At 49.3% G+C, this 24072-nt stretch overlaps 1 protein-coding gene and 1 long non-coding RNA gene across 5 annotated transcripts; one reads left to right on the top strand and one right to left on the bottom strand.

Annotated features, from left to right (window-relative positions):
- The first annotated feature begins 208 nt into the window (after positions 1-208).
- On the top strand, positions 209-23475 carry Ppp1r16a (protein phosphatase 1, regulatory subunit 16A). 4 transcript variants are annotated; one of them, XM_087558154.1, is made up of 12 exons: positions 2601-2689; positions 9961-10040; positions 18671-19666; positions 20242-20312; positions 20392-20537; positions 21371-21474; positions 21548-21672; positions 21761-21886; positions 21971-22046; positions 22127-22256; positions 22407-22569; positions 22852-23475. In XM_087558154.1, exons 3-12 carry the CDS (start codon positions 19405-19407, stop codon positions 23224-23226), a joined length of 1578 nt encoding a protein of 525 aa, XP_087414280.1. In that variant the 5' UTR covers positions 2601-2689; positions 9961-10040; positions 18671-19404; the 3' UTR covers positions 23227-23475.
- LOC148004861 (uncharacterized) lies at positions 3619-11404 on the bottom strand. Its single transcript, XR_015625727.1, has 3 exons — positions 11050-11404; positions 10391-10549; positions 3619-4321 (listed from the first exon to the last, which is right to left on the bottom strand). It is a non-coding gene; the product is annotated as an uncharacterized LOC148004861 (long non-coding RNA).
- Positions 23476-24072: the final 597 nt, after the last annotated feature.

Here is a 24072-nt window from a genome sequence, read left to right on the forward strand (position 1 = left end):
CCGGGACGTCAAGGTGTTCATTCCACTGAATAGAGCACGAAAAAAAAAAAAAAAAAAGTCAACCAATCATCTACCGGAGCTGACCCCGCCTCTGTCAATCTACAGGGGATAGCCCCGCCCCTGCGGAGCCGCTCTGCCCAGCACTCCCACTCAGCACCGCGGCTTCCGCTCGGGACACCTCGGGCCGGAAGTGTCGCGTTGCCATGGCGAGGATGGGCGCGGGGCCCGCCCCCGTGGCGCCTGGAGCAGCGCCGGACTCCAGGGTCGGCCGGGCCCGGTTCAGGCAGCGGCGGGTGAGGTTCCAGGTGAGAGGGCCCGCGATTGTGAGTGAGGGTCGGGCCTGTATGGGAACGTAGGGAAGGCCGGGCACGCACGGCTGGGCGGGGCATGGCCGGTGAGCCCGCGCCGGTTCTTCTGCGGCCCGGTGCTGGCGGGGCAGTGGAGCGGGTCACAAGGGGCCTGCAGAAGGGGCGCCAGCTAGGCGGCCAGCGAAGGGTGTTTTTTTTTGTTTTGTGAAACCTATCAGTGAAGGTAGTTCTTGCAACCTGTTAGTCGGATAATCCTCCGACAGTCTTCATTCTGACATTAGGACAGCGAAGGGACTTTCCTATGCTTCATGTGGGCTTTGGAGTTCAGAAAAAAAGCACATTCTAGAGCCTCTTATGGCTTCAAGTGCCCCTTTCCTGGAGTCTGTGCCTCATGGATTGTGATTAGGAGAGGAATGTAGATCAGCCTGTGAAGTGTTTGAGCTCCTTCGTGTTCCTGACTGAACCAGTGCTAGAGGCTAGAGACAAGGAGGATTAATTATTACGGGTACAGAAGAGAAGTGTGTATTGGCTTGCTTCAGACTTGGGAGATAGAGCAAAGTTAGCTGACCCCGGACTGCTCCACCTTTCTTTCTTCCATTTTCTTCTTGGGGGATGCAAGTAGAGGCAAGAGGACAGACCTCAGTGAGCCCTCCTAGGTGTCTTTGCTCCCTAGGTATTCCCTTTTAGGATTGGGGTTTTCTTTGGAGGCTTTGTCATGCTTTAAGCACCCTGGCTCTTTAGAAGGGCGCCTGATTCACTTCAAGGAGACCAGAGCTGCTACTACCCCAGTATGGGAGCCGATTTGATTGAGGGACTGCTGGCCTAGTGAAACCTGCCCAGACCACTGGCTTCATGTTGTCATGGTGACGGGACTTTCAGCTCTCTGAAGGGCTACTAGTCTGCCTCTGCTGCTACTTTTTGCCCAAGGAAGTTTTTTGAGGGACTTTCCTCTCCTGATGCCTGGGTTGACTTTCTTCCCTGTTGGCCCAGGCCTTCCTGTTCCCCACCTCCTTTTTTAAAGGAATAATTTTTTTAAAAGATTTATTCATTATATGTAAGTACACTGTAGCTGTCCTCAGACACACCAGAAGAGGCCATCAGATCCCATTACAGATGGTTGTGAGCCACCATGTGGTTGCTGGGAATTGAACTCAGGTCCTCTGTAAGAGCAGTTGGTGCTCTTAACCATTGAGCTATCTCTCCAGCCCTAAAGGAATAATTCTTAAGTATTATTTCTTTATCGTTTGGGGTGGGTATATGCCATGGTACACATGTAGGTGGTTAGAAGATAACTACATAGGTCTCCTGGAACTGTCATTTTTTTTTTTCTTTTTTTTGGAGCTGGGGACCGAACCCAGGGCCTTGCGGTTGCTAGGCAAGCGCTCTACCACTGAGCTAAATCCCTAACCCCCTGTCATTTTTATAGTTGTGAGCCACCATGTGATTACTGGGAAGTAAACCCTGGTGCTCTGGAAGAGTAGCAACCAGTGCTCTCAACCTCTGGGCCGTCTCACCAGTCCCTGTATTATTTGTTTTTGAGATTGGGTCTCACTATGTAGCCTAAGCTGGCCTTAAACTTGCAGTATAGCTTAGGCTAGCCTCAAATTTGCAGTGGTTCTCCTGTCTCTGCCTCTCAGGTGTGTAAGAGACATCTGACTCCTTTCCAGTCATTTCAAGTCAGTTTTTGCTTATGGGGACTGACCCATGGTTTCCTGAGTCCTGGATTAGAAATCAAAATTTATATATATATGTGTATATATATATGTATGTATACAGAGGAGACCTTTAAGAAAGAAACCTTACTTTTAAAAAGAGTTGTCCTTATTAGAATCTTTTTAAAGGTTAGTTTCAACTTACTGCTTGTAGTTCATCATGAAACAAAGTCAGGGCAGGAACCTGGAGCCAAGAACTGAGGGAGAGACCATGAAGAAATGCTGCTTACTGGATGCCTCCAGTGAGTGCTAGGTCCCTTGAGACTGAGTTACAGACAGTTAGGAACTTCTGTGTGGGTGCTGGGAATCGAACTAGGTCCTCTGGAACAGCAGCCAGTGCTCATAAACCTCTGAGCCTTTTCTCTAGCCTACTAGAGTTTTTTAAAATTATATTTTTTTATTTGTGTGTTTTGCTTGTATGTATGTCTATATACTATGTGTGCACAGTGCCCTTGGAGGCCAGCAGAGAGCATTGAATAGCCTGTGAAATAGTTGTGAGCCACTGTGTCAGTGTTGAGGATTGAATCTGGGTCCTGTGCTCTTTTTCTTTGTTTGTGAGTGTGGGTGTTTCTCTGTGTAGCCCTGGCTGTCCTGGAACTCACTCTGTAGACCAGACTGGTCTCAAACTCAAGTGTATCAGCCTCTGGCTTCCATATGCTGGGATTAAAGGTATGGACCACCAACCCCAAATGAGAAGCTAGTGCTCTTAGCCACTTAGATCAATTTTATTTTTGTTATTTTAAACTATGAGTATGTGTATATCTGCATATGTTGAGTATAGGTGCCCTTGGAGGTCAGAGGTGCTGGATCCCCCTAGAGCTGGAATTATAGGCAGTTATCATCTCCTAGATGTGATGTTGAGGATTTAACTTGGGTCTTCTAGAAAAACAGCAAAGTCTTTTTAACCACTGAGCCTCTCTTGAGTCCCCCATACCTCTGCTTACCCCCTCCCCCCTTTTTTTTCTGAGATAGTCTCACTGCATAATCCTTGTTGGTTTGGATTTTGCTATGTAGACCAGGTTTAAACTCAGAAATATCTGCCTCTGCATCCCTGGTGTTGGGATTAAAGTGTTTGCCACCACACCTAGGCTAGCTGTCATCTTTTATCTCCTGACCTAAACTGAATTCACATAAACAATCTGCAGGGCTGGGTAGCTCATAGCTTTAATCCTAGCACTCTGAGTGCAGAAGCAGGAAGATCTCTGGTCAGCCTGGTCCTCAGAGTCAGTTCCAGGACAGGCAGGACTACACTAAGAAACCCTGTCTTGGGGTTGGGGATTTAGCTCAGTGGCAGAGCGCTTGCCTAGGAAGAGCAAGGCCCTGGGTTCGGTCCCCAGCTCCGAAAAAAAGAACCAAAAAAAAAGAGAAAGAAACCCTGTCTTGAAAAAACAAGAAAACAAAATGGAAGTAGTCCTGTTTTACCCTTTTGATGGTCTATAGTAGGTGTAGGATGTTACTGTGCGTGCGTGTGTGCGTGTGTGTGTGTGTGTGTGCGTGTGTTTCTGCACATACATGCATGTCTGGTTTGGTTTTGGTGCTGCTGTGCATTGAACCCAGTATAACAACCCAGGACATCTCACATGCTAGGCAAGTACTACTTGTTACCTACTACTTCAGGTTTTTTTTTTTTTTTTTCTCTTCCTTTGAGCAAGGATCTTATTAAATAACTCAGGGTGGCCTTAAACTTGTCATGCCTCTACCTCCGCCTCCTTGTTAGGGTTACAGATATATGCCATCACACCCTGCCCCAGCACTCTGCCTTTTATTTCATGAGATGGTGTCTTGCCGTGTACAGTCAGGCTGACCCGGAACTGAGCTTCTGAAATCCTGTGGTTATAGGAGTGGACCACCATGTTTCTGTTTCCAAAATGTTCAAGATAAAAGGTTTGCATCCATGAAACAAGAATCCCTGCTCCTCCTCCTCTAGATGCCAGAAGGCCATGCTGTACTCTGCTTCTAGGAGTCTGCATAGCACAGGCACCTCACACAGGTGAAATCATACAAAATCCATCCCTTTACGTCTCGCGCCTTTGTAGCATGTATCAGAGTTCCATTCCTTTTTATAGCTGGGTAATATTCCACTGTATGAATGTGCCCAGTCTTGTTTGTTCCTGTGTTGATGGTGCTTGGATTGTTTCCAGTTCTTTTCTGTTGTGACTGCTGCTGCTATGAATATAACCGTGTAGGTAACCGACTCCCAGTTTTTCTTTTGGGAATGTGCCCAAAGTCATGTGGCTCTTTTCCTTTTCTACTGCTGGGCTCACAGAGCTACATCTCATCCGTTAACTGCAGTCCACGGTCCTGTAATGCAAAAATGGAAATAATATCAATCTCGCTGCAGAGTGAGGTGTGCAGATTAGATCGTTTGACTGTGGATTTGATTTCTTACCTCCTGTACCCTGTGAATAACAACCATTTTCAAAGGGCAGCTGCTTTCTCACTCATCCCCAGCCCTTAGTGCTAGGTTTTGTGAGAGGCTCTCCTTCTGTAGTCCAGGCTGGTCTGGAATTCAGTATGTAGGGCAGGCTGTCTTTGAACTGGGCATGATCTTCTTGAGTTCTGGGATTGCACCACATTGGCCTTTTTGGGGATTTTGTCTGTTTGTTTTGTTTTTGATAGGGTCTGTATAGCCGAGACTGGCTTCAGACTTGCTAAGTAGCAGAGGCTGGCTTCCATCCTCCTTGACATAGCCATGTGTGGTGCCATGGCTGACTTCCTTGAGCTATTGGACCCCATTATGCTACGGTCTGTGCTGCTTTCTTTCTTCTTCTTCCTGGTGGCTTCAGGGCCATCATAGTGTCCTGCCAGCTCCCACCTCTTTTTTTCTACCATCCAGTTTTCAGGAATTTGCTAAGCATATTTTTTTGTTAGTGTTGGGATTGTCCCCATTGATCCTGAGTATAAGGGGAGTCTCAGCATAACCATTGTTCACTGTAGGACCTTATGCTCTCTTGTTCTAAGTCTGGATGGAACTCCTATGTCTGTGCCTTTTCTTTCTTTCTTTCTTTCTTTTTTTTTTTTATTAACTTGAGTATTTCTTATTTACATTTCGAATGTTACTCCCTTTCCTGGTTTCCAGGCAAACATCCCCCTAATCCCTCCCTCTCCTCTTCTTTATGGGTGTTCCCCTCCCCATCCTCCCCCCATTACCGCCCTGCCCACAACAATCACGTTCACTGGAGGTTCAGTCTTAGCAGGACCCAGGGCTTCCCCTTCCACTGGTGCTTTAACTAGGCTATTCATTGCTACCTATGAGGTCAGAGTCCAGGGTCAGTCCATGCAAAGTCTTTGGGTAGTGGCTTAGTCCCTGGAAGCTCTGGTTGCTTGTCATTGTTGTTCGTCTGTGCCTTTTCTGTCTATAGATCCAAACGTATGTCACAGCCAGCAGTGAGGCCCCCAGGCTCTCTGACCTGCCTCATGTGGATTTGAGTCTGGTCTCTATGGGACTAGAACAAGCTTTCCTTTATTCTTCAAAGCTCACCTTTTTTCTTTTTTTTTTTTAAATCTTTTGTCAAGTTTGTGTCTGACAGACCTTAGTTTCCAGTTTACAAGGGGGTGGCAGCCCAGGAGAGATGTGCCTGGGGCAGTGACGGGGAGCAGTACCTGCCACAGGTTTCCTGGGAAGTTGCTACTAGGTCCTTTGTCTTCTCCTCACCCTCACTGAGTGTTATCTTCAGCTCTCATTGAGCATTTTTTCAAATGCCCACTGCCACTTTAGCCTTCAGCCCTTTGCTTTGAGTTAGATCTATTTTGGAGCTAGATGGCAACAGGAAAGGGAGTGGAAGAGGAAGATTGCCAGTCTCCCTTGATGTCTGGGGAAGGGCCCTTCCACATTCTCTACTCAGCTATGGGTACTGGGCTGGCTGAAGTGTTACATGTGCTAATATATGGGTCCTTCCCATGGGACAATTAGCCCTGTCGGTATTGAGCTAATCAACTTTCACTTCTGTACATCAAAAATAGGGGGAAGTTGAATTTATATAGTTCTCCTGTTTATGACAAGAAAGTCAGAGTATTAAAAAAAGAACATAGAGCCTCAGATGAGGACCAGAACTGTAGCTGAGACCAGAGCGTGCGCAGGTAGGCGTGAGCTGCCTGTGAGCTGGATCAGAGCAGAGACCTAAAAACGTTTTTTTTTTTTTTTTTGAGACAGAGTCTCCCGAAATTCAGACTGGCTTCCAGGTGGCTGTGCAATGCAGTGATGGCCTTGAACTACTTACCCTCCTACTTCAGATCCGAGTGCTAGGATTGTTACTGAAGATATTAAGTCTCAGAGCTTAGGCCCTAAGGGTCCCAATAACAGACAAGTATAGAGGAAAGCAGTGTGGCCATACTGGGAAGGGGACTGTTTAGGAGGGGTCGGTCATCTTAAATCTCTTTGTTCTTCTTCCCAACATGGCTTCATTGAATAAATCATTTTTTTGCTTTGTACTCTTAATTTGGCTCTTTTGGTTGCCCCAGTGAGTGCAGGCAAGATGGCTGAGAAGATGAGGGTGCTTGCCGGGCCTGAAGACTTGAGTTGTGTATCTGGGACCTATGTAAGCTGCCCTCTTATTTCCATGTGTGCATATTACATAGCACTGGCTGGCCTGGACCTCACTGTGGCTCTGTAGACCAGCCTTGCCTGGAGCTCAGCCTGCCCAGAGAGGAGAATCTTGATAATGCACAGCATGCAAGTAGGATGTAGTTCACACCAGTCATTGACTGTTAGCCAATGAGAATCAACAGAGCCTGGAGCAGACTCGCCAGGGATGTGGGAGCATCCCAGCAACCTGAGTAGCCAAGGTTGGGTTGCAGAGGTGGACAGACAAAGTGCTTTGAAGTCCATTGTGCTTCTACACCAAGTTACTTCTAAATAGTGAGCTAGTGGTAGCTCAAGCCTGTAATTTGTCACTTAGCATGGTCAGACTGGAAGGTCTCTGCCAATCAGGTCAGCCTGGGTTCCACAGCTGGAGGCCTGGGCCTTAGTGTAGAGACCCCATCTCAAAGTCTCGGGGGTGGGATGGAAGCTGGGCTAGGGGTGCGCACCTTTAATTCCAGGACTCTGGAGGCAGAGGCAGACAGACCTTTGTGAGTTTGAGGCCAACTTGGGCTACAAAGTAAGACCTTGTCTTAAACAACAAACAAAAATCTGATTATTCTGAGGCCTTTGTGGTCAGGGATGTGAGAAATGCTCAGTTGGCTGGTTCTGGCTCTGTTCCAGGATTGTGGTCATGCTGCCAGCCAGGACTGTGTCATCTGGAGGCTCACTCAGTCTCCCCTAGGACTAGGGGTGCTGTAGGACAGTTGACCCCTTGTAGAGTGAGTGGTCTGCAGGGAGCATGGAGAAGAGACGGTAGAGCCTTTGCTGGCTTGACCTCAGACCCTGGGTTCTTTACAGGATGAGCACATTTTAGCTCTGAACTCATCTCTTAAACGATGCTGGGCACCAGAAAAAGTCTTGCTCTAGAAGAAGATTGTGCTCAGACACACTTATGGACTGAATTAAGAGACTGAGTGAATGAAACAGGAAGGGGAGGGAACTTTCTGGGACCACTGTGATGGATGCAGAGACACAGTGGACAGACCCATGCATGGCAAGCACTCTCCTAGCTATGAGCTCAGTTTCTAAGGGTTCTGTCCCTTGCCTGGTGAGTGGTTGAGGCTGAACACGGGGAGCTTCTGAGTTACACATTACAGCTTCTGCAGGAGTCTAGAGACAGACAGGCAGGTAGGAGGGGAGCCTTACTGCAGCAGAAAGCTGGGGAGGGACAGGGATTTTAGACACCAAGTGTCTTGGGGTGTGGAGGAAGGCCTGATTGGGGCTGGTAACCAACCTCCTTAGCTGGCTTGAGAAACTTGTTGGCCTGCAGCAGTGGTTGTGAAGTTGTCTTGACTCTACAAGATGAGCCCAGAAACCTAAGCCTCTCTCTTGTGGATTCTCGACTTTCTCTGGCTTGAAACTGGGATACTTATTCTTCTAGCCTCCTGGGGCTGTCTTCAGGTGCCTACTAATGGCAGTTTTGTCTCCTGGGTTATATGACAACTAATTCTTTTCCCCAGTTCTGCCCAGGTCATCCTGTTGGTTCTTACTGCTAGTGAGACTAAGTACTCTGTAGGCTGTGTTCCTTGCTCTGTGATAAGAGCTTTCCATATCCTCTGTGACAAGGCCCTGCTAAGCTTCAGTGAGCTGTGTGGGAAGCCTGGACCTGGAATTCCATAGAATATCACCGGGGTAGATGGCTAGGGCACGGTTCTGTCCCACAGACACCCCCCTTGTTTAGTTGTTTGGAGACAGTCCTACTGTGTAGCCTTGGCTGGCTTGGAGCTTGCTATGTAGACCAGGCTGGTCTGAAACTCAGATCCACCTGCCTCCAGAGTGCTGGGAGCAAAGATGTGTACCAGGTCTGGCCTAATCATTTGGTCTTTTATGTTTTCAGTTTTCTTTTCTTTTTTCCTTTCCCTTTTTGAGACAGGGAATCACTCTATGGCCCAGTGAAAGGATGAGTCTGGAACTTACTGTGTACCTGAGGCTGAACTTGGACTCCTGATCTTCTGCCTCAGCCTCCTGGGCTCTGTGATTACAAGCTTTAGCTACGCCAGCACGAGCTTTTTTTTTTTTTTTTTAAAGTAAACTCTCCTTTTGTGGCCCAAGCTGACCTTAAACTCTTGCCTAAGCCTCCCCAGCTGTTGGCAAATTACATGCATCTTAAAAATTTTCGTTTTATGTATATGAGTGTTTTTGCCTGCCTGCACACAATGTATGTGCCTGGTACCTGCAAATGCCCAAAGAGGGTATTGAATCACCTGGAACTGGAGTTGAAGATGGTTGTAAGTTGTCGTGTTGCCATGTGGGTACTGGGAATTGAACCTAGGTCTTGTGGGAGAGCAGCAAGGGCTCTTAAACACTGAGCCACCCCTCCAGTTCTTATTCATTCTTTTTTGAAGTAGATAGTCACATATAGTAACTAAGAAGAAATCTCTTCTCTAGATCCCCTTAAGTAATGTACCTAACTACAAGATACAGATTACAAAGGGGTGAAACATGCTTCATGACTTATGCAGGTTTCACAGCTTCACCTGCACTTCTGTGTGCTTGTTAGCCCTGTGCAGTCAAGCAAGACAGTCTAGTAGCCCTTCTGCACCCAGCCCCCACCCCCACTCTGAGCACCTCTGGGCACTCGTGTATTACAGTGTGTGTGTGTGTTGTGTGTGTGTGTGTGTGTGTGTGTGTGTGTGTGTACACCATGTGTTAGGAATAGTCTACCTATAGTCTTATATATGCCACAGTTTTGCTGTTAGCATCCAGGTAAGCCAGCCCCGGCAGCTGGAACAAACCACTGTTCTGTAGCAGTTCATCTCATTCTGACAGGTTGCTTCCACTTCCTAGCCGTTATAACTTCTATGAAAGTTTTATGAACTTCATGAAAAGATTAGAGGGGTTTTTGTTTGTTTGTTTGTTTGTTTGGTTGGTTTTGTTTTTAGAGACAGGGTTTCTCTGTGTGGTCTTAGCTGTCCTGGAACTTGCTGTGTAGATCAGGCTGGTCTTGAATTCAGGGATCCACCTGCCTTTGTCTCCTGAGTACAGGATTAAAGGTGTGTGCCACCACTGCCCGGCCATATTAGAGTTTTAAAATTATTATTAGTATTATTCATTTAAGCATATGTTGAATATATGCACATATATACTCAGCAAAATCAAATGGGGTCAGATTCCCTGGAACTCGAGTTAGCTGCCTAACGCAGGCATTGGGAATTGATGAAAAGTGTGTGCTCTTAACCACTGAGCACCTCCCCAATGCAGACTGTATTTCTTTGAGATGATTGTCCACTTTAGTTTCTGGTCCTGTGGTAGGTGCATGTTTAGGTATTTTCCTCATTGTTGTTTTCTTTTTTTTTTTTTTTTTTTTTTTTGTCGTTGTTGCTCTTTTTTGAGATAGTGTTTCTGTATGTCGTCCTAGCTGTTCTAGAAATCACTCTTAGAGCAGACTGGCCTTGAACTCAGATCTGCCTGCTCTCCCTCCCGAGAGCTGGAACTAAGGTAAGGTGTGCAGCACCACTGCCTCCTCCTTTACCTCGAAGCTCGCACTCTCATCCTGAGCTGGGCTTCTAGGTGTGCTGCCTTGCCCTGCTTTGTTACTTGTTTTGTTTTTGGTACTGAGGGGAGAACCAAGTCTGCTCTGCATGCTACCCTCATGCTCTGGGCATCCCACGCCCCATTTTAAGAACCCGCTGACCTATTTTCTGAAGAGTAGCGCCATTTACAGTAGGGCATGGGACTCCATTTTCTTTATGCCTTTGCTGCCTGTGTCTCACACTTACTTTGTCTGCCCTTGGGGCTGTTGATAGTAACTTTCTTTTCATGGACTGACTGACTACCTGTAGTTTTACCTGTAGATGTACAGCTCACTTGGGTAAAGGATCACGACTGTTATTGATGTTTGAGATGGTTCAGAGAGATCAAGCAGTTACTTGTAACTCCAGTGTCCAGGGTCTGATGTCCTCTTCTGGCCCCACAGGTACCTGTACTTACGTCCACACACATACATACTAAAAATAAAACAATGTAAAATACTACTGTCAGTATTTGAGATACAGTCTCACTATGTAACAACTTAAGCATTACTAAGTTCTGCCCTCAGCTTCCTGTACAGATTATGGAAACAACCTCTTTGACGGTTTTGCAGATAAATCTAAGGGCTTGTTTCCCTTATTGTTTTTTTTTTTTTCCTTGTCTTTTGAGGCAGGGTCTCTCTACATAGCATTAGCTGTCTTGGAATGGACTGGCAGACCAGACTGGCCTCAAATTTACCTCTGTCTCTCGAATGCTAAGATTAAAGGCATGTACCACCATACCTGGCTTTAAGATGCTGGGATTATGGACATGAGCTACCATGCCTGGTTCTCACTGGTTTCTTTATCATTTTTTGAAACAGGGTCTCATGTGGCCTATGATAGCCTCAAACTTGCTATATAGCCCAGGATGACTTTTCACTTCTGATCCTCCTTCCTCTACCCACCAAGTGTCAGGATTATAGGCATATACTCACTTGGTTTGATGACACGATGAGCAGTGAACCAGGCAAGAGCCTACCAACTGTGCTACATTCCTGGCGGTGGTTTACTTCTTTGTGTGCGCCTGTGTGCTAAAGTGTGTGTGTGCACATGTGTGCATGTACTTGGAGAAGCCAGAGGTTGCATTAGCCTTAGTTGCTCTCCTTTATTTACTTCCTTATTGACACAGGGTCTCCTGTGTAGCCTTGGCTGACCTGGAACTCACTATGCAGACCAGACTGCCTTAGCTCATAGCACTTTCTTTGCCTCTGCCTCCTGAGTCCTGGGATTGAAGGTGCTCACCACCGTGCAGGACTATCCCTTATTTTTTCAGACAGTCGCTCACTAAACTTGGAGCTCAGTGATTGGCTAAACTAACTGGCCAGTGAGCTGCAGAATTTGCTACTTGTCATTGAACCTTTTCCGGCTCCCTGGCTTGTTTCTTTATCCTTAAGCAAACATTTCTGGGGCTCAGGTACTGAGTTTCATAATCAACTGTAATGTGTAATTACATAGGTAAACCAGAATTTCCTTTTTCCTGATTGTTCTGCCTATTCATGCACATTTGCATTATGAGTTTTTTTTTAAATATTTATTTATTTTATGTATGTGAGTACACTGTAGCTGACTTCAGACACACCAGGCATCAGATCTTTTTTTTTTTTGGTTCTTTTTTTCGGAGCTGGGGACCGAACCCAGGGCCTTGCGCTTCCTAGGTAAGCGCTCTACCACTGAGCTAAATCCCCAGCCCCCAGGCATCAGATCTTATTACAGATGGTTGTGAGCCACCATGTGGTTGCTGGGATTTGAACTCAGGACCTCTGGAAGAGCAGTCAGTGCTCTTAACCACTGAGCCATCTCTCCAGCCCCCGCATTATGAGTTTTAAATGTACTGCTGGGAACTGCATAGGTGCAGACGAGCTTGGGGGGTGGGGGGATTTTTCACTCCCGAGTCTTCTGACCACAGTCAAGGCGTCTGTCTTCCTTCATTTACTTAGGTCTTGTTTCTTGTCTTTCTATATTGTTTTATGGTTCTCTGTGCATGCGTTTTGCTAAGTTTTTTAGTATTTGTATTTTGGGATGATCTCATGATAGAGGCAGAGGCTCTTCTGTTGCGTTTGTTTTTGTTTCAGCCTAGGAGAGATAAAGTGAAGGAAACAGTGGGATTCTGTACATCTAGGTGACCGGCTTCCACACTCAGGACCAGGCAGCTCTATGTGGTTTTGTTCATAGCTCTGTTGGTTCCTCAATGGTGCTAGAGCTCTGGTCAGAGAACTCAGAGCTGAGGCTGGTTGGGGTGGAGGTGAGAACGGGGGTAAGAATAGCACTGTGAGGTGTGAGTGCTGGAATGTTGGGCTTGGGTTCAGGTCATAGGAGAGACAGGAGAAGAATGGGGGGTTTGCATTGAGACTGCAGGTGAAGACATCTACGGGTGAAAACTAGATGGAAGGTACAGTTGAGACAGAGGAGGAAGAGGCCAAGGCTGTGAGGTGGCAGAAACATGCAGGATTACCCAGGAGAATACCCAGACCATCAGGAATTCCGCTAAAGAATGGGGGTTAGGGGTGGGCTGAGACCCCAGGGAGAGGAGGAGACAGTGCTTTGCAAGTATAGCAAGGAACAAAGAGCTCTTGGGGTGAGATGGGAATCTACTGAGGGCAATGCCAGTGGGGTGGGAGCAGCATTAAGAAACTTGAGTCTCGGGGCTGGGGATTTAGCTCAGTGGTAGAGCGCTTACCTAGGAAGCGCAAGGCCCTGGGTTCGGTCCCCAGCTCCGGGGGGGGGGGGGGGGGGGGGAAGAAACTTGAGTCTCTCAAGAGAGGATGTGGGCTCACTGGCAACTTCATTAAAGCTGTTGTTGGGTTTCAGGCCTTGAAGACATGTGGGTGTAGGTCAAAAGCTCTCTTCCTATTTAAGCCAGTGCTCTGGCGAGGGGTTCCCTTGCAAGTGCTACTCCCTCTGGAAGGCTGCTGCTGAGCTGCAGGGATCTTAGCATGCTGAGAGCTGTGAGAACTTCTGTGAGGCCTGTGCCTAAGGTCCACCGAGTCTCAGAATGTAGATAAGTTGGCCCCAAACTCACAGAGATCCATCTGTCTCTGCCTCCCAACTGCTGGGATTAAAGGTGCATACCACCATGCCTAGCTTAGTCATCTGACTTTGGACCTTGTAGGGTTTATTGTTGGTTGTTGAAACTAGAATCTTTTTTTTTTTTTTTTTTGGTTCTTTTTTTTCGGAGCTGGGGACCGAACCCAGGGCCTTGCACTTCCTAGGCAAGCGCTCTACCACTGAGCTAAATCCCCAACCCCGAAACTAGAATCTTATTCCTGCCCAGGCTGGCCTACTTGGGATCCTCATATCCTAGCCTCCTGACTTCTAGAATTACAGCCTTGAGCCAGTGTACCTAGTATGCCTTATAGGCTTTATTTTGTCTCCTTTTTTTTTTTTTAAAGATTTATTCATTTATTATATATAAGTACACTGTAGCTGTCTTCAGATACACCAGAAGAGGGCATCGGATCTCTTTACAGATGGTTGTGAGCCACCATGTGGTTGCTGGGAATTGAACTCAGGACCTCTGGAAGAGTAGTTGGGTGCTCTTAACCACTGAGCCATCTCTCCAGCCCTTGTCTCCTTTTTATAATGCAGATTGTTTGAAAACTAAGTGTAATTGATTTGAGGGCTTTCCTTTCAGTTTTTGGGTTTTGTGTCGTGTGTGTGTGTGTGTGTGTGTGTGTGTGTGTTAGGATTATGAAACATTTTTTTCCTTTTCCTTGTACTCTTTTGGCTTTTCTTAAGGCCAGGTGTGTGCTGTCTGGAGTTTATTTTGGTGTGAAGAGAGATTCTTGTTTCCCAGGGAACTTTCCACTGCCAGCACTTAAGTCCTTCCCCAATTTGACCCTCTTTTGTCCACATGTGTTCTGAGGGGCCTTCTTGCCACCTAGTTCCTTACCAGCTGATGGTTTCTGCCTATATCCATGCCGACCACTTCCACTCGGGCACTTACTCTGGACTTCTCTAACTGCCAACAGTCTTTCTGAGGGCCCTCCATCTGCCCTCTTGGCCCTTTCCTCCCTTATCACTTTCTGATGTTTCCAGTCCTGTTCCTTCTAATTTCCACTGTTTCCTGTCTTCCTGCTTGTGGGCTATTTCCTTGCCCTACCACTTTCCCTCCTTCAGTCTCTGCTGTCTAACTGTGTCTCTCCTTGATTTGAGGGCCTTCTCAACTTCCACAGCACAAGAAGATAAGAGTCTTGTTTGGTTGGCTGGGTGGCCTTACCTATATTCCCTGCCCTTCTTTTGCCCAGGGTTTGTGTGCTTTTCTTCCTCCAGGTGCCAAGTTATACCTGTGCAGGGGCACTTTATGCTCACCTTGCCCCGTTCAGAGCTCTTAACATAGTTTCTGCAGAGACTAATTTTCACATGGTCCAAGTTCAGTTACATTTTATCAAGCATAAGTACTTCCCCAGCTCTGTTCCCATTTCTCCTTTTTTCTATCTTTTTCTCATGTTTATAATTATAAATGCACAGTAACTTTGTGTATGTATTTGTAGTAGTGGGGATGGCACCCGGGATTTTGTGTACTAGACAAGCACTCTATTGTAGAGCCGCACTGTGGTTTCTGAGACGGCATCTCAGCATGTTACCAGGGATGGGCTCAGGTGCTCAGGCAGTCTTTTCACCTCAGGCCCTTTAGCTGCTAGAGGTCTCGGGTTTACCATGTGCCCCACTCTGAACTTTTATTGAAGATTGCTGTTGTAAAATTTATTTTTATGTGTATGAGTATTTTGCCTGCATGTCTGTATGTGTACCACTTGCACAAAGTGCTCCCAGAAGCCAGAAGAGGGTAGCAGGTCTCTTGAGACTGGAGTTATGGATGGTTCTGAGCCACCATATGATGCTGGGAATGAAACCTGTCTTCTGGAAGAGCAGCCAGTGCTCTTAACTGCTCAAAGATATTGATCCATCTTCCAGTCTTTGTTAGTTTAGTTTTTTTGAGACAGGGCTTCTCTGTGTATTGCTGGCTGATGTGGAACCTACTCTGTAGACCAGGCTGGCCTCAAACTCATAGAGATCCACCTGCTTCTGCCTCCCGAGTGCACCACCACCTGGCTTCCAGCCTTTATTTTTAATATTTTTTAAAAATATATTGTTTATTTGTTTATTTTTGGAGACAGGTCTCATGTAGCTTTGACTGGTCCAGAACTCACTCTGTACACCAGCATGGCCTTAAACTCACAGAGATCCACCTGCCTCCTGAGTGCTGAGATTACAGTTATGTATCACACACAGCAGATTTATTTTTAATTATGTAGGAGTATGGGTTTGTGTATGTGTGTAAAATGTCTCTGGAGGCCAGAAGAGGGCTTCAAATTCCCTGGAGTTGGAGTTACAGGTGATCTATTTGATATGGGTGCTGGGAACTGAACCTAGGTCCTCTGCCAAGATTGGTAAGTGTTCTTAACCGCTGAGCCATCTCCAACCTGATGTTATATCTTTTTCATAACTGAACAAACACTATTTCTTAGAGTTCCTTTCATCATAGTATGATATCTTACTTAGGTTTCTGTTGCTGTGATAAAATAATGACCAGAGACAGATTGAGGGAGCCTGCGCACCACTATCTAGGGAAGCCACAGAGGAACACTGCTACTGCCTTGACCTTGATGTCTTCCTTAGCTTGCCTGCTTATGTAACCCAGGACCGCCTGTTCAGGGTGCCACGCCCACAGTGGGCTGGGCCCTCGCATATTTATCAGCTGTGAAAAATGTGCCCCATAAGCCAGAATGACCAGGCATTTTCTCAGTTTACCTCAGTTCCCCCTTCCCAGGTGACTCTAGTTATTGTATCCGCTTGATAGAAAGTGACCCACGGGGCTGGAGAGATGGCTCAGAGGTTAAGAGCACTGTCTGCTCTTCCAGAGGTCCTGAGTTCAAATCCCAGCAACCACATGGTGGCTCACAACCACCTATAATCAGGTTTGGTGCCCTCTTCTGGCCTGTAGTTGCATACATGCAGGCAGAAAGCTGTATGATGTATACATAATAAATAAATAAATGTTAAAAAAAGATTTATTTAAAAAAAAAGAAAAAAAGAAAGAAAGAAAGTGACCCACACAGTGTATCAAGGACTTCTCCATAACACCTTCTAGGGCTTTTTTAGCTGTGTTCCTCTCATCAGTGGCCAGGTATCCATTGTTTTATTTTATAGTGTTGCTTGCAGTGAGTGACCAGGGCATGCCAGGTACTTTGTGGCTCTCTGTACAATGTAGGAGTGAGCTTCTTAGAGCTGGGCTTGACAGAACACGGCGGATGCCCTGAACTGTGAGCCACAGTCATTGTGACAAAAATTTTCAACCCATTTTCTACTATGAGGTCAGGCACAGCCTATGGACCCAGGGTACAAACCATGAGACTAGAGCTTCCTTCCTTCCATTCGTTCCCCGGTCGCTTAGCAGGATTGTGCTGATCTCCACCTGTGCTCTCTGGACAGCCATCAGCCCACTGAGATTCACTTGTGCCATTTTTACTCCTAGCCTTCCTGGGTGTGAAGAAGAAGAGGAGTTCATTTACCCAGAATCCTGTCAGCTTCCACACCCACGCCAGTGTGTTGAAGCCCCTCTCTTCATCCACTCATCTGCTTTGACTTGTGGCAGAAACGAGTACATAGACATCATTCTACAGACTGGCAGGGTTTCATCTGCCTGCCTCATAACTGTAGCTCTTTAGGGGGGGTACTTTTCTTGCCACAGACCTGCTGGTTGATGTCATCTTGCTACCGCAAGGGACTCTTTCATCAGTTGCCTCATTGCTACCCACCGTCTTGTCAGCTCGCCTTGTGATGTGCAGCCAGAGACAGAAGGGCTTTCTCCTCTCTGCTCCTTGCTCTGCTTGCTGAATGGGCTTTAGTGTGGAAGGATGACCAGTAGATGGCATCAGACAGAAACACTCCAGGTCTGGAGATGCACCTCCAGAGGGGTGTGACGTGTGCTCTCTTGTACACTGTTTTTGTTTTTCCCCACTCCATAGCTCTTCTCTGAACCTTTCCTCTCCTCTTTTCTGCCCTTTTTCTGGACATCTGTCCGTTGTTCCCATTTCGGGGCCGTCTGTCTCCATCTTTACCTTTCCTCGTTCCTATGTGTTCTGGCCCCTTGACAGCTGTCAGGCTCTGGCTCTCACTACAGACACCATGCGGCAGGCTAAAGGCTGCATGCAGTGACACACAGGGCAGTGCTGGCTACACATGGAGTGAGAAGCTGTCGTTGCAGAACAGCGGGGAACATTTGAACATCTGATAAAGATGTCCCAATATGCCCTTCGTGTGGGTCTGGGGTACTCAGACTTGCTGGAGTCAGTTCCTGTAGCTTTCACAGCCAGCCAAATAGATTTTAGCAAGCACTTACTATCATCCTAGTTTATACTCAGGGAGACCAGGGTGTGGCAGCCATTGCTGCAGATAAAATCTCTTCTGGGAGGGATATGCGGAGTAGAGCAGGGGCTGCCCTCCTCAGCCCGCTTTTGGTGTTGGTGTGACCATGTGGTAGAACTGTTGCCGTGGTTATCAGGCCTTGGTAGATTAGCCATCTTCATGACTCTGGCAGACTAGGAGAGGAACCACACCTTAGTCGGGTCCAGCTGGGTCAGCCAAGATTCAGATCTTGCCAGAGTTGCTCTTTCCTAGAACTTCAGAAGAGCCCACTGGCTTTTAGCTGGCCTGTTCCCTTTGAGGCTGGCTTCTGGGGGGAAGCCATGTAGACAGCTCCTGGAATCAGAATGGAAAGCTTAGAGCTCAGCCTGCTAGGGGAACACCCTTAGAGTAAGAACCATTTCACTGGGCTGCATGTGTAGGTTAAGCTTAGGCTTACTGGGGTCCCTTGTGGTGATATCCTAGATCACATAAGAGTTTATCCTCAGGCAAATTCCAAAAAAGGTCATGAAGGTGGGCCACCAGGGTTAAGGACTATGTACTGGGGAAGACAGGGCCTTCTGGGGAGCCTGGAGTGGCTAGAAGTCTTGCTCATCTCCCAGCAGCAGACAGAGAGCCGTCTCCACACGTACATGCTCAGATGAGAGGAACAACAGCCAGCATGTCTTCTGCTTGAGAAGTGGTTGCTGTCCTTGGGTTGATTTCTCTTCTATAAGACAAGGACATCAGGGTGTCTTTCCTTTTGTCCAATGATGGTGGCAGGGGAGACAGCTCTTAATTCCTCTTCCCTGAGGATACTAGGGTCCTTGTGACTTCAGCTGAGTGCCACTCATAGCAGAAATAGTGACTGGACTGAGCTGGCTTCCTGATGGGAGCAAGGCAGATGGTGAACTACAGGAAACTCAGTCAGTAGAGTCTGACAGTCCTTATGCAAGCCCTAGAGAGCCCAGCCAGCTCTGCTTTACTGTTTACACTGCACAGCCCATCTGAAAGGGATGGGTAAGCCCTGAAATAGCCTATGCCCCACTCTTCCCTAGTTATTGGGGAGGAGTAAAGCAGAGGAAACCCCCCACCCCCATATACTGTTGACTTTCAGTGTGCTGGGGGATAGGATGGGTTCTACTCAGGGCTGCCTTAGAGCCTCTTCCCGTGAGCTGACCTTGACGTGTTTCCTTATTCGTATTTACTCCTTAGGTGTGTGTGACGGCTGGAAGGGGAGGTTCCCCTGAGAAAATATTGACAGACCTCCTGTCTCCTAGCTGCCTAGAGATTGTTACCCTTGGACGCTGGAGGCTGGAATCCCAGGACTGACCATACTCCCTGGCCTTTGCTGCCATAGCTTGTTAGACCTTGTTGTGCTGACTGAAAAACCAGCCAGAGGACTGAGGGCAGCCAGCATGGAAGAAGAGCAGAGGCTCCCAGGGGCCGCCAGGGCCTTGCTGCTGATTGGCCCTGCCCTCCATTGTCCTAGGCAGGGTGCCAGGAAGCTGGAACTTTGTTATCTGGGTAATTAGCTTCAGACCCTGGACTGAGGCTGGCCAGGTCTTAGGGCTACTTCCCACAGGCTGTGCACCCTGACCCCAAGAGGGAGGCGAGGTGCTGTGTACAGAGGCCCGGCCAGCTGAACACTTGAGGTGTCAGTCCTGCCTGGGGAACGACTGCAGGCATCCCCACTTACACACCTTCCACCCCACCCCATGCCACACTGTCCTCCCTGGCTGGGCTCTGCCCCTTAGGGCAGCTGGGCCTGGTCACAGTGTGGGGCCTCCCATCTCAGCCTTGCCAGGGACAGAGGGCACCAAGTCTCAGAAAGGGGATGCCCCCAAGGGTGCCAGTCCAGCCAGCTGCCCCACCCTTCAGGCTTGTCCTGGCCCCCCAAACCCAAATCGTGGTGCCCCAAGACGTCCTGTGGGCAGACATCCACCACCATGGCCGAGCACCTGGAGCTGCTGGCAGAGATGCCCATGGTAGGCAGGATGAGCACCCAGGAGCGGCTGAAGCATGCCCAGAAGCGACGTGCCCAGCAGGTAAAAATGTGGGCCCAGGCTGAGAAGGAGGCCCATGGTAACAAGAAGGGCCATGGGGAGCGGCCAAGGAAGGAGGTAGCTGGCCTCAAGCCTCAGAAGCAGGTCCACTTCCCTCCCAGCATTGCCCTTCTGGAGGCTGCTGCCCGGAACGACCTGGAGGAAGGTGAGTGTGCTTGAGTCCTAGGGCAGAGCACAGCAGGCACTCCCACCTGTCTGGGTGTGGCCCTGCTTGGTGTTGGCTCAGAAATAGACCTAGAACTGTCTCTAGCTCCTGGGCTCCAGCCACAGCTCTGATACTGATAGTGAACTGTCCTTAGTAGGGGTGGATGCAAGAGGTCTTTCTGTGAGGAGTCAGGTCATAGGAGGGCTGGACCACGGGTAGACACATCGGAGGTTGCAGAGAAATCTAATACTGAAGTCTCATGCCTCTCAACAGTGTGTCCCACGAATCCTTTCCCTTTATGTATGCCTTCTAAGCCCCAACTCTGGAGAGTAGGACAGCGTTGTTCATTTCTGGTTAGAGATGGAGTGGGTCCTAGAACACACATGGCCTGGCACTACTACACACTTTCCCTGGCCCTGCTTTGACTTTTCCCCTAGTCTTCCCAGTACAAAGACAAGTCTAACTTTAGTGGGCTCTCTTCTCTTCACTGTTCCCCATGCTTATAACTTCTGGGGCCTGAGGGAAGAGGCACTTGGTATCTCTTGAGGACCCTTCCTGCCTTCCTTTTCTTGCAGTCCGCCAGTTCCTTACCAGTGGGGTTAGCCCCAACCTGGCCAATGAGGATGGCTTGACTGCACTGCACCAGGTAAGCGCCGGCAGGAGTGGGGTGGGCTGCCTGGCCTAGCTGGGGATCAGGGTTTGGGGCTTAGGTTGCTTGTTTGCAGTGCTGCATTGATGACTTCCAAGAGATGGTACAGCAGCTCCTGGAGGCTGGGGCTGATGTCAATGCTCGAGACAGTGAGTGCTGGACACCTCTGCATGCGGCAGCTACCTGCGGCCATCTGCATCTGGTGGAACTCCTTATTTCACGGTAGGACCTGCTGGGTATACACATGGTGGCTCACGTGACCCATCTGGGATGCTTCTTCTGTCCTTACCTTTTCTGTCAACCCTACCTGGGATCCCAGAGGGTTCTTTGGTCTGCCTGGCAGGCTAGACTTCCAACTCTGGACCAAGGGCCTCTCCATAGTCAAATGCCATTTGGTCAGTGTTGAGGATGGACTTGTTAAAGGAGGGAAGGGGAATGAGGAGACCAGCCATGTCTAGGAGGAAGTGCCTGGATACAAAAGAAGCCTTTACCCCTAAGGTGGAGCAGAGGAAGCTAGTGGCTTTACTAGATTTAGGAGCGTCTCCATTAGGTCAGGTATAGAAGCTTGGTCATCCTTGTGTGAACAGATGAGTGTAGCCCTTAGTGATAGATCAGGGGTATGTAGCTAACAGGTCTCTGGGGCTCCTCTGAAGCTGCTGTTGGACTACAGGCATCTGTCTAGATCTGCTCTTCCACCATGCCTAGGCACCTCTTCTGTGTTCTAGGCACCCCAGAGCCCTTGCACGTCCACAAGTGCCTCTCCTATATTTATGGGGTAGATGGGGGTCATAAACCTGAGGCCTGGAGGAATAAAGACTACAGGTTGGATAGAGGTTGCTAAGTCTAGCTTGAAGACAGGGTTTAGTAGGGGGTAGTAGTCAGGCCCGAGGCCAGCTTTTCTTGCAGGAGCTAGGGCTTTGTTTTCTTCCTTCCTGTCTTCTCTTCCCAAAGACAGTGCTAGGCTGAGGCCACCATTGAGGGGAAACTTGATGCAAGGGGTTTGAGGAGCTGTTGTATGGTGGCTGAGGCTGGTGGCTTGTCTATCTTCTTTGTAGTGGTGCAGATCTCCTTGCAGTCAATACAGATGGGAATATGCCCTACGACCTGTGTGAGGATGAACAGACACTGGATTACCTCGAGACTGCCATGGCCAATCGTGGTGAGTGTGCTGTGCCTGCCTGCAGGGGGTGGTGCCCTAGGTCATGCCTTCTCTGAGCCAGCTTGCTTCTCAGGTATCACCCAGGACAGCATTGAGGAGGCCAGGGCAGTGCCAGAGCTGTGCATGCTGAATGACCTCCAGAACCTCCTGCATGCTGGGGCCAACCTCAATGACCCTTTGGATCATGGGGCCACTCTGGTGAGAACTCAGTCACTTGGGGATGTTTGTCCTGGGGCAGGTACTTGGAAGGGGTTCAGGGATTCAGGGCTGAGTGGTCTGCCCACAGCTGCACATCGCTGCTGCTAATGGGTTCAGTGAGGTGGCTACCCTGCTACTGGAGCAAGGAGCTAGCCTGAGCGCTAAGGACCATGATGGCTGGGAGCCTCTGCATGCTGCAGCTTACTGGGGCCAGGTGAGTACACAGGAGCAGGGAGAGGGTAGGTTCCTGGCTCTAGCTAGAGCCCTCAGCCAAGCAGCTGCTGCTGGCTGCCTGCAGGTACACCTGGTAGAATTGCTTGTGGCACATGGGGCTGATCTGAATGGAAAATCTCTGGTGGACGAGACACCCCTTGGTGAGTGTGGGGTTGCCTACATCTGAGGGAAGGGAGTGGCCATGAACATGCCTGTGACACCTCTGTCCATCTCTTCTCAGATGTGTGTGGTGATGAGGAGGTACGAGCCAAACTGCTGGAGCTCAAGCACAAACAGGATGCACTCCTGCGTGCCCAGGGCCGCCAGCGCTCCCTGCTGCGCCGCCGCACCTCTAGTGCAGGCAGCCGCGGGTAAGCCTCTGCTGTGGTCACCAGTCACCTGCCGAGACCTTGGCTTCCCCAACCCCGCCCCATGGACATCAGCTGGCAGTGGAGCCCCACTGGCATTAGTGGGCAGTGGTTGTGAGATGGATGATGGTGTCTCAACATCCTCCCGCACAGGAAGGTGGTGAGGCGAGTGAGCCTGACACATCGCACCAACCTGTATCGCAAGGAGCATGCCCAAGAGGCCATTGTGTGGCAACAGCCACCAGTCACCAGTCCAGAACCTCTCGAGGATGAGGACAGGCAGACAGATGCTGAACTCCGGCTGCAGCCCCCAGAGGTGAGCATGCTGACTCCGTCCTGTCCCATATCCCCACCAGTCTTGGTGTGTGTGTGTGTGATCACTTAGTGCCTAGTGCATCCTAGTGAGGCCCCTATGGAGGTGGTAGCTCCAGTGACCCGTGCTTCTAGATGGGTTAGTGCTACTCAGGTGCACGCTGTTGACCCTCCCACGCTCACATCTGTCCCTCTACCACCACTTCACACAACTTGGAGCCCGAGGCTGGTATAGGTGAGAACAAGCACCTCCTCATGGCCTCTGGGGTCTTGGCTCTGCCCACAGGATGACAGCCCTGAGGTGGCCAGACCACACAATGGCCAAGTAGGGGCACCCCCAGGGAGACACCTGTACTCCAAGCGTCTAGATCGGAGTGTGTCCTATCATCTGAGTCCTGAGGAGAGCTGTTCCCCTGATGCCCTCATCCGGGACAAGGCTCACCACACGCTGGCAGAGCTTAAACGGCAGCGAGCAGCTGCGAAGCTTCAGCGGCCTGCCCCTGAAGGGCCGGGGACCTGTGAGCCTGGCCTGTCTGTCGACACCGAGACTTCCCAGCCTGAGTGTGGCTTCAGCACAAGTGGAGACCCACCCCTGCTCAAGCTCACTGCCCCCTCGGAGGAGGCGTCTGTGGAGAAGAGGCCATGCTGTTTGCTCATGTGAAATGTGATTCCTCAGTATGGCAGGGTTCAACCCCTTGCCCAGCCAGGGCTTCCTCATGATCTCTGGCCTGGTGATCCACTTCAGCACATACCCCAGTGCTGTAGGGGAGCTGGCACAGAGCCCCATCACCCTCCCAGCCCAGGACACTGGCCACCTTGCTCAGGGACGGACTATGCAGAGCTCTACTTACGGGCCTTAGGCCACAGACTGCTTATTTTGTGACTCTTGATAAAGGCTGTTTGCCACTGAGCCTTCTTCCCATGTGTCTCACTGGTTAGGAGCCACCCATGCCCGGAGCACCCAAACTTGTAGACAGGTGCATGCTGGGGCTTGCAGGTGTCAGCCCCAGCCTTTGTGGGAGGAAAGCTTGAGGCCACAGGCAAGAAGCCCAGCCTCAGCCTCCACCTCTCCTATGGTTCAGCTTCTTGGAGGCTCCTGTAACCCTTTGCTTTCCTGAAAGCAGCAGGACACTTTGGAGAAAACTCTTCATGGGTGATGGAGTGGGACAGGGACCCTGGCTGGAAGGGATACAGTATCTTCCACAGGGTGGTCAGAGCCAGCAGGGGAAACAGGCAGAAGCCTGGCTTTAGTTAGGTCCTTCCCAGGGTCATGGTCTCAGTTTCTGGCGTGAAGCCCTGATCCTGGGGCATGTCTGCCAGCTTCCGCCTGTGCTGGTATAGGTGACAAGCAGTTGGCCACTCTGGCTGTGCTGGCTAGCACAGTGTATCAGAGCGAGAGGGGCCCTTTAGGGGCCTCAAGCTAGAGGGAAGAAGGCACTTCTAGATCATGGCCATTGCATTTGGCTTTGCATGGCCATCTCTACCCGGTCACATGGGAACTGAACTG

The sequence above is a fragment of the Rattus norvegicus genome, chromosome 7, assembly GCF_021556685.1.
Source record: "Rattus norvegicus strain SHRSP/BbbUtx chromosome 7, alternate assembly SHRSP_T2T, whole genome shotgun sequence".
NCBI lineage: Eukaryota > Metazoa > Chordata > Mammalia > Rodentia > Muridae > Rattus > Rattus norvegicus.

Bases quoted from the DNA above. Each gene is read 5' to 3' on its own strand.
- Ppp1r16a (XM_087558154.1), top strand. From the start codon at position 19,405: ATGGCCGAGCACCTGGAGCTGCTGGCAGAGATGCCCATGGTAGGCAGG. The intron at 21,673-21,760 runs GTGAGAACTCAG...GTCTGCCCACAG, and splicing joins TGGATCATGGGGCCACTCTG to CTGCACATCGCTGCTGCTAA. The intron at 22,570-22,851 runs GTGAGCATGCTG...CTCTGCCCACAG, and splicing joins TCCGGCTGCAGCCCCCAGAG to GATGACAGCCCTGAGGTGGC.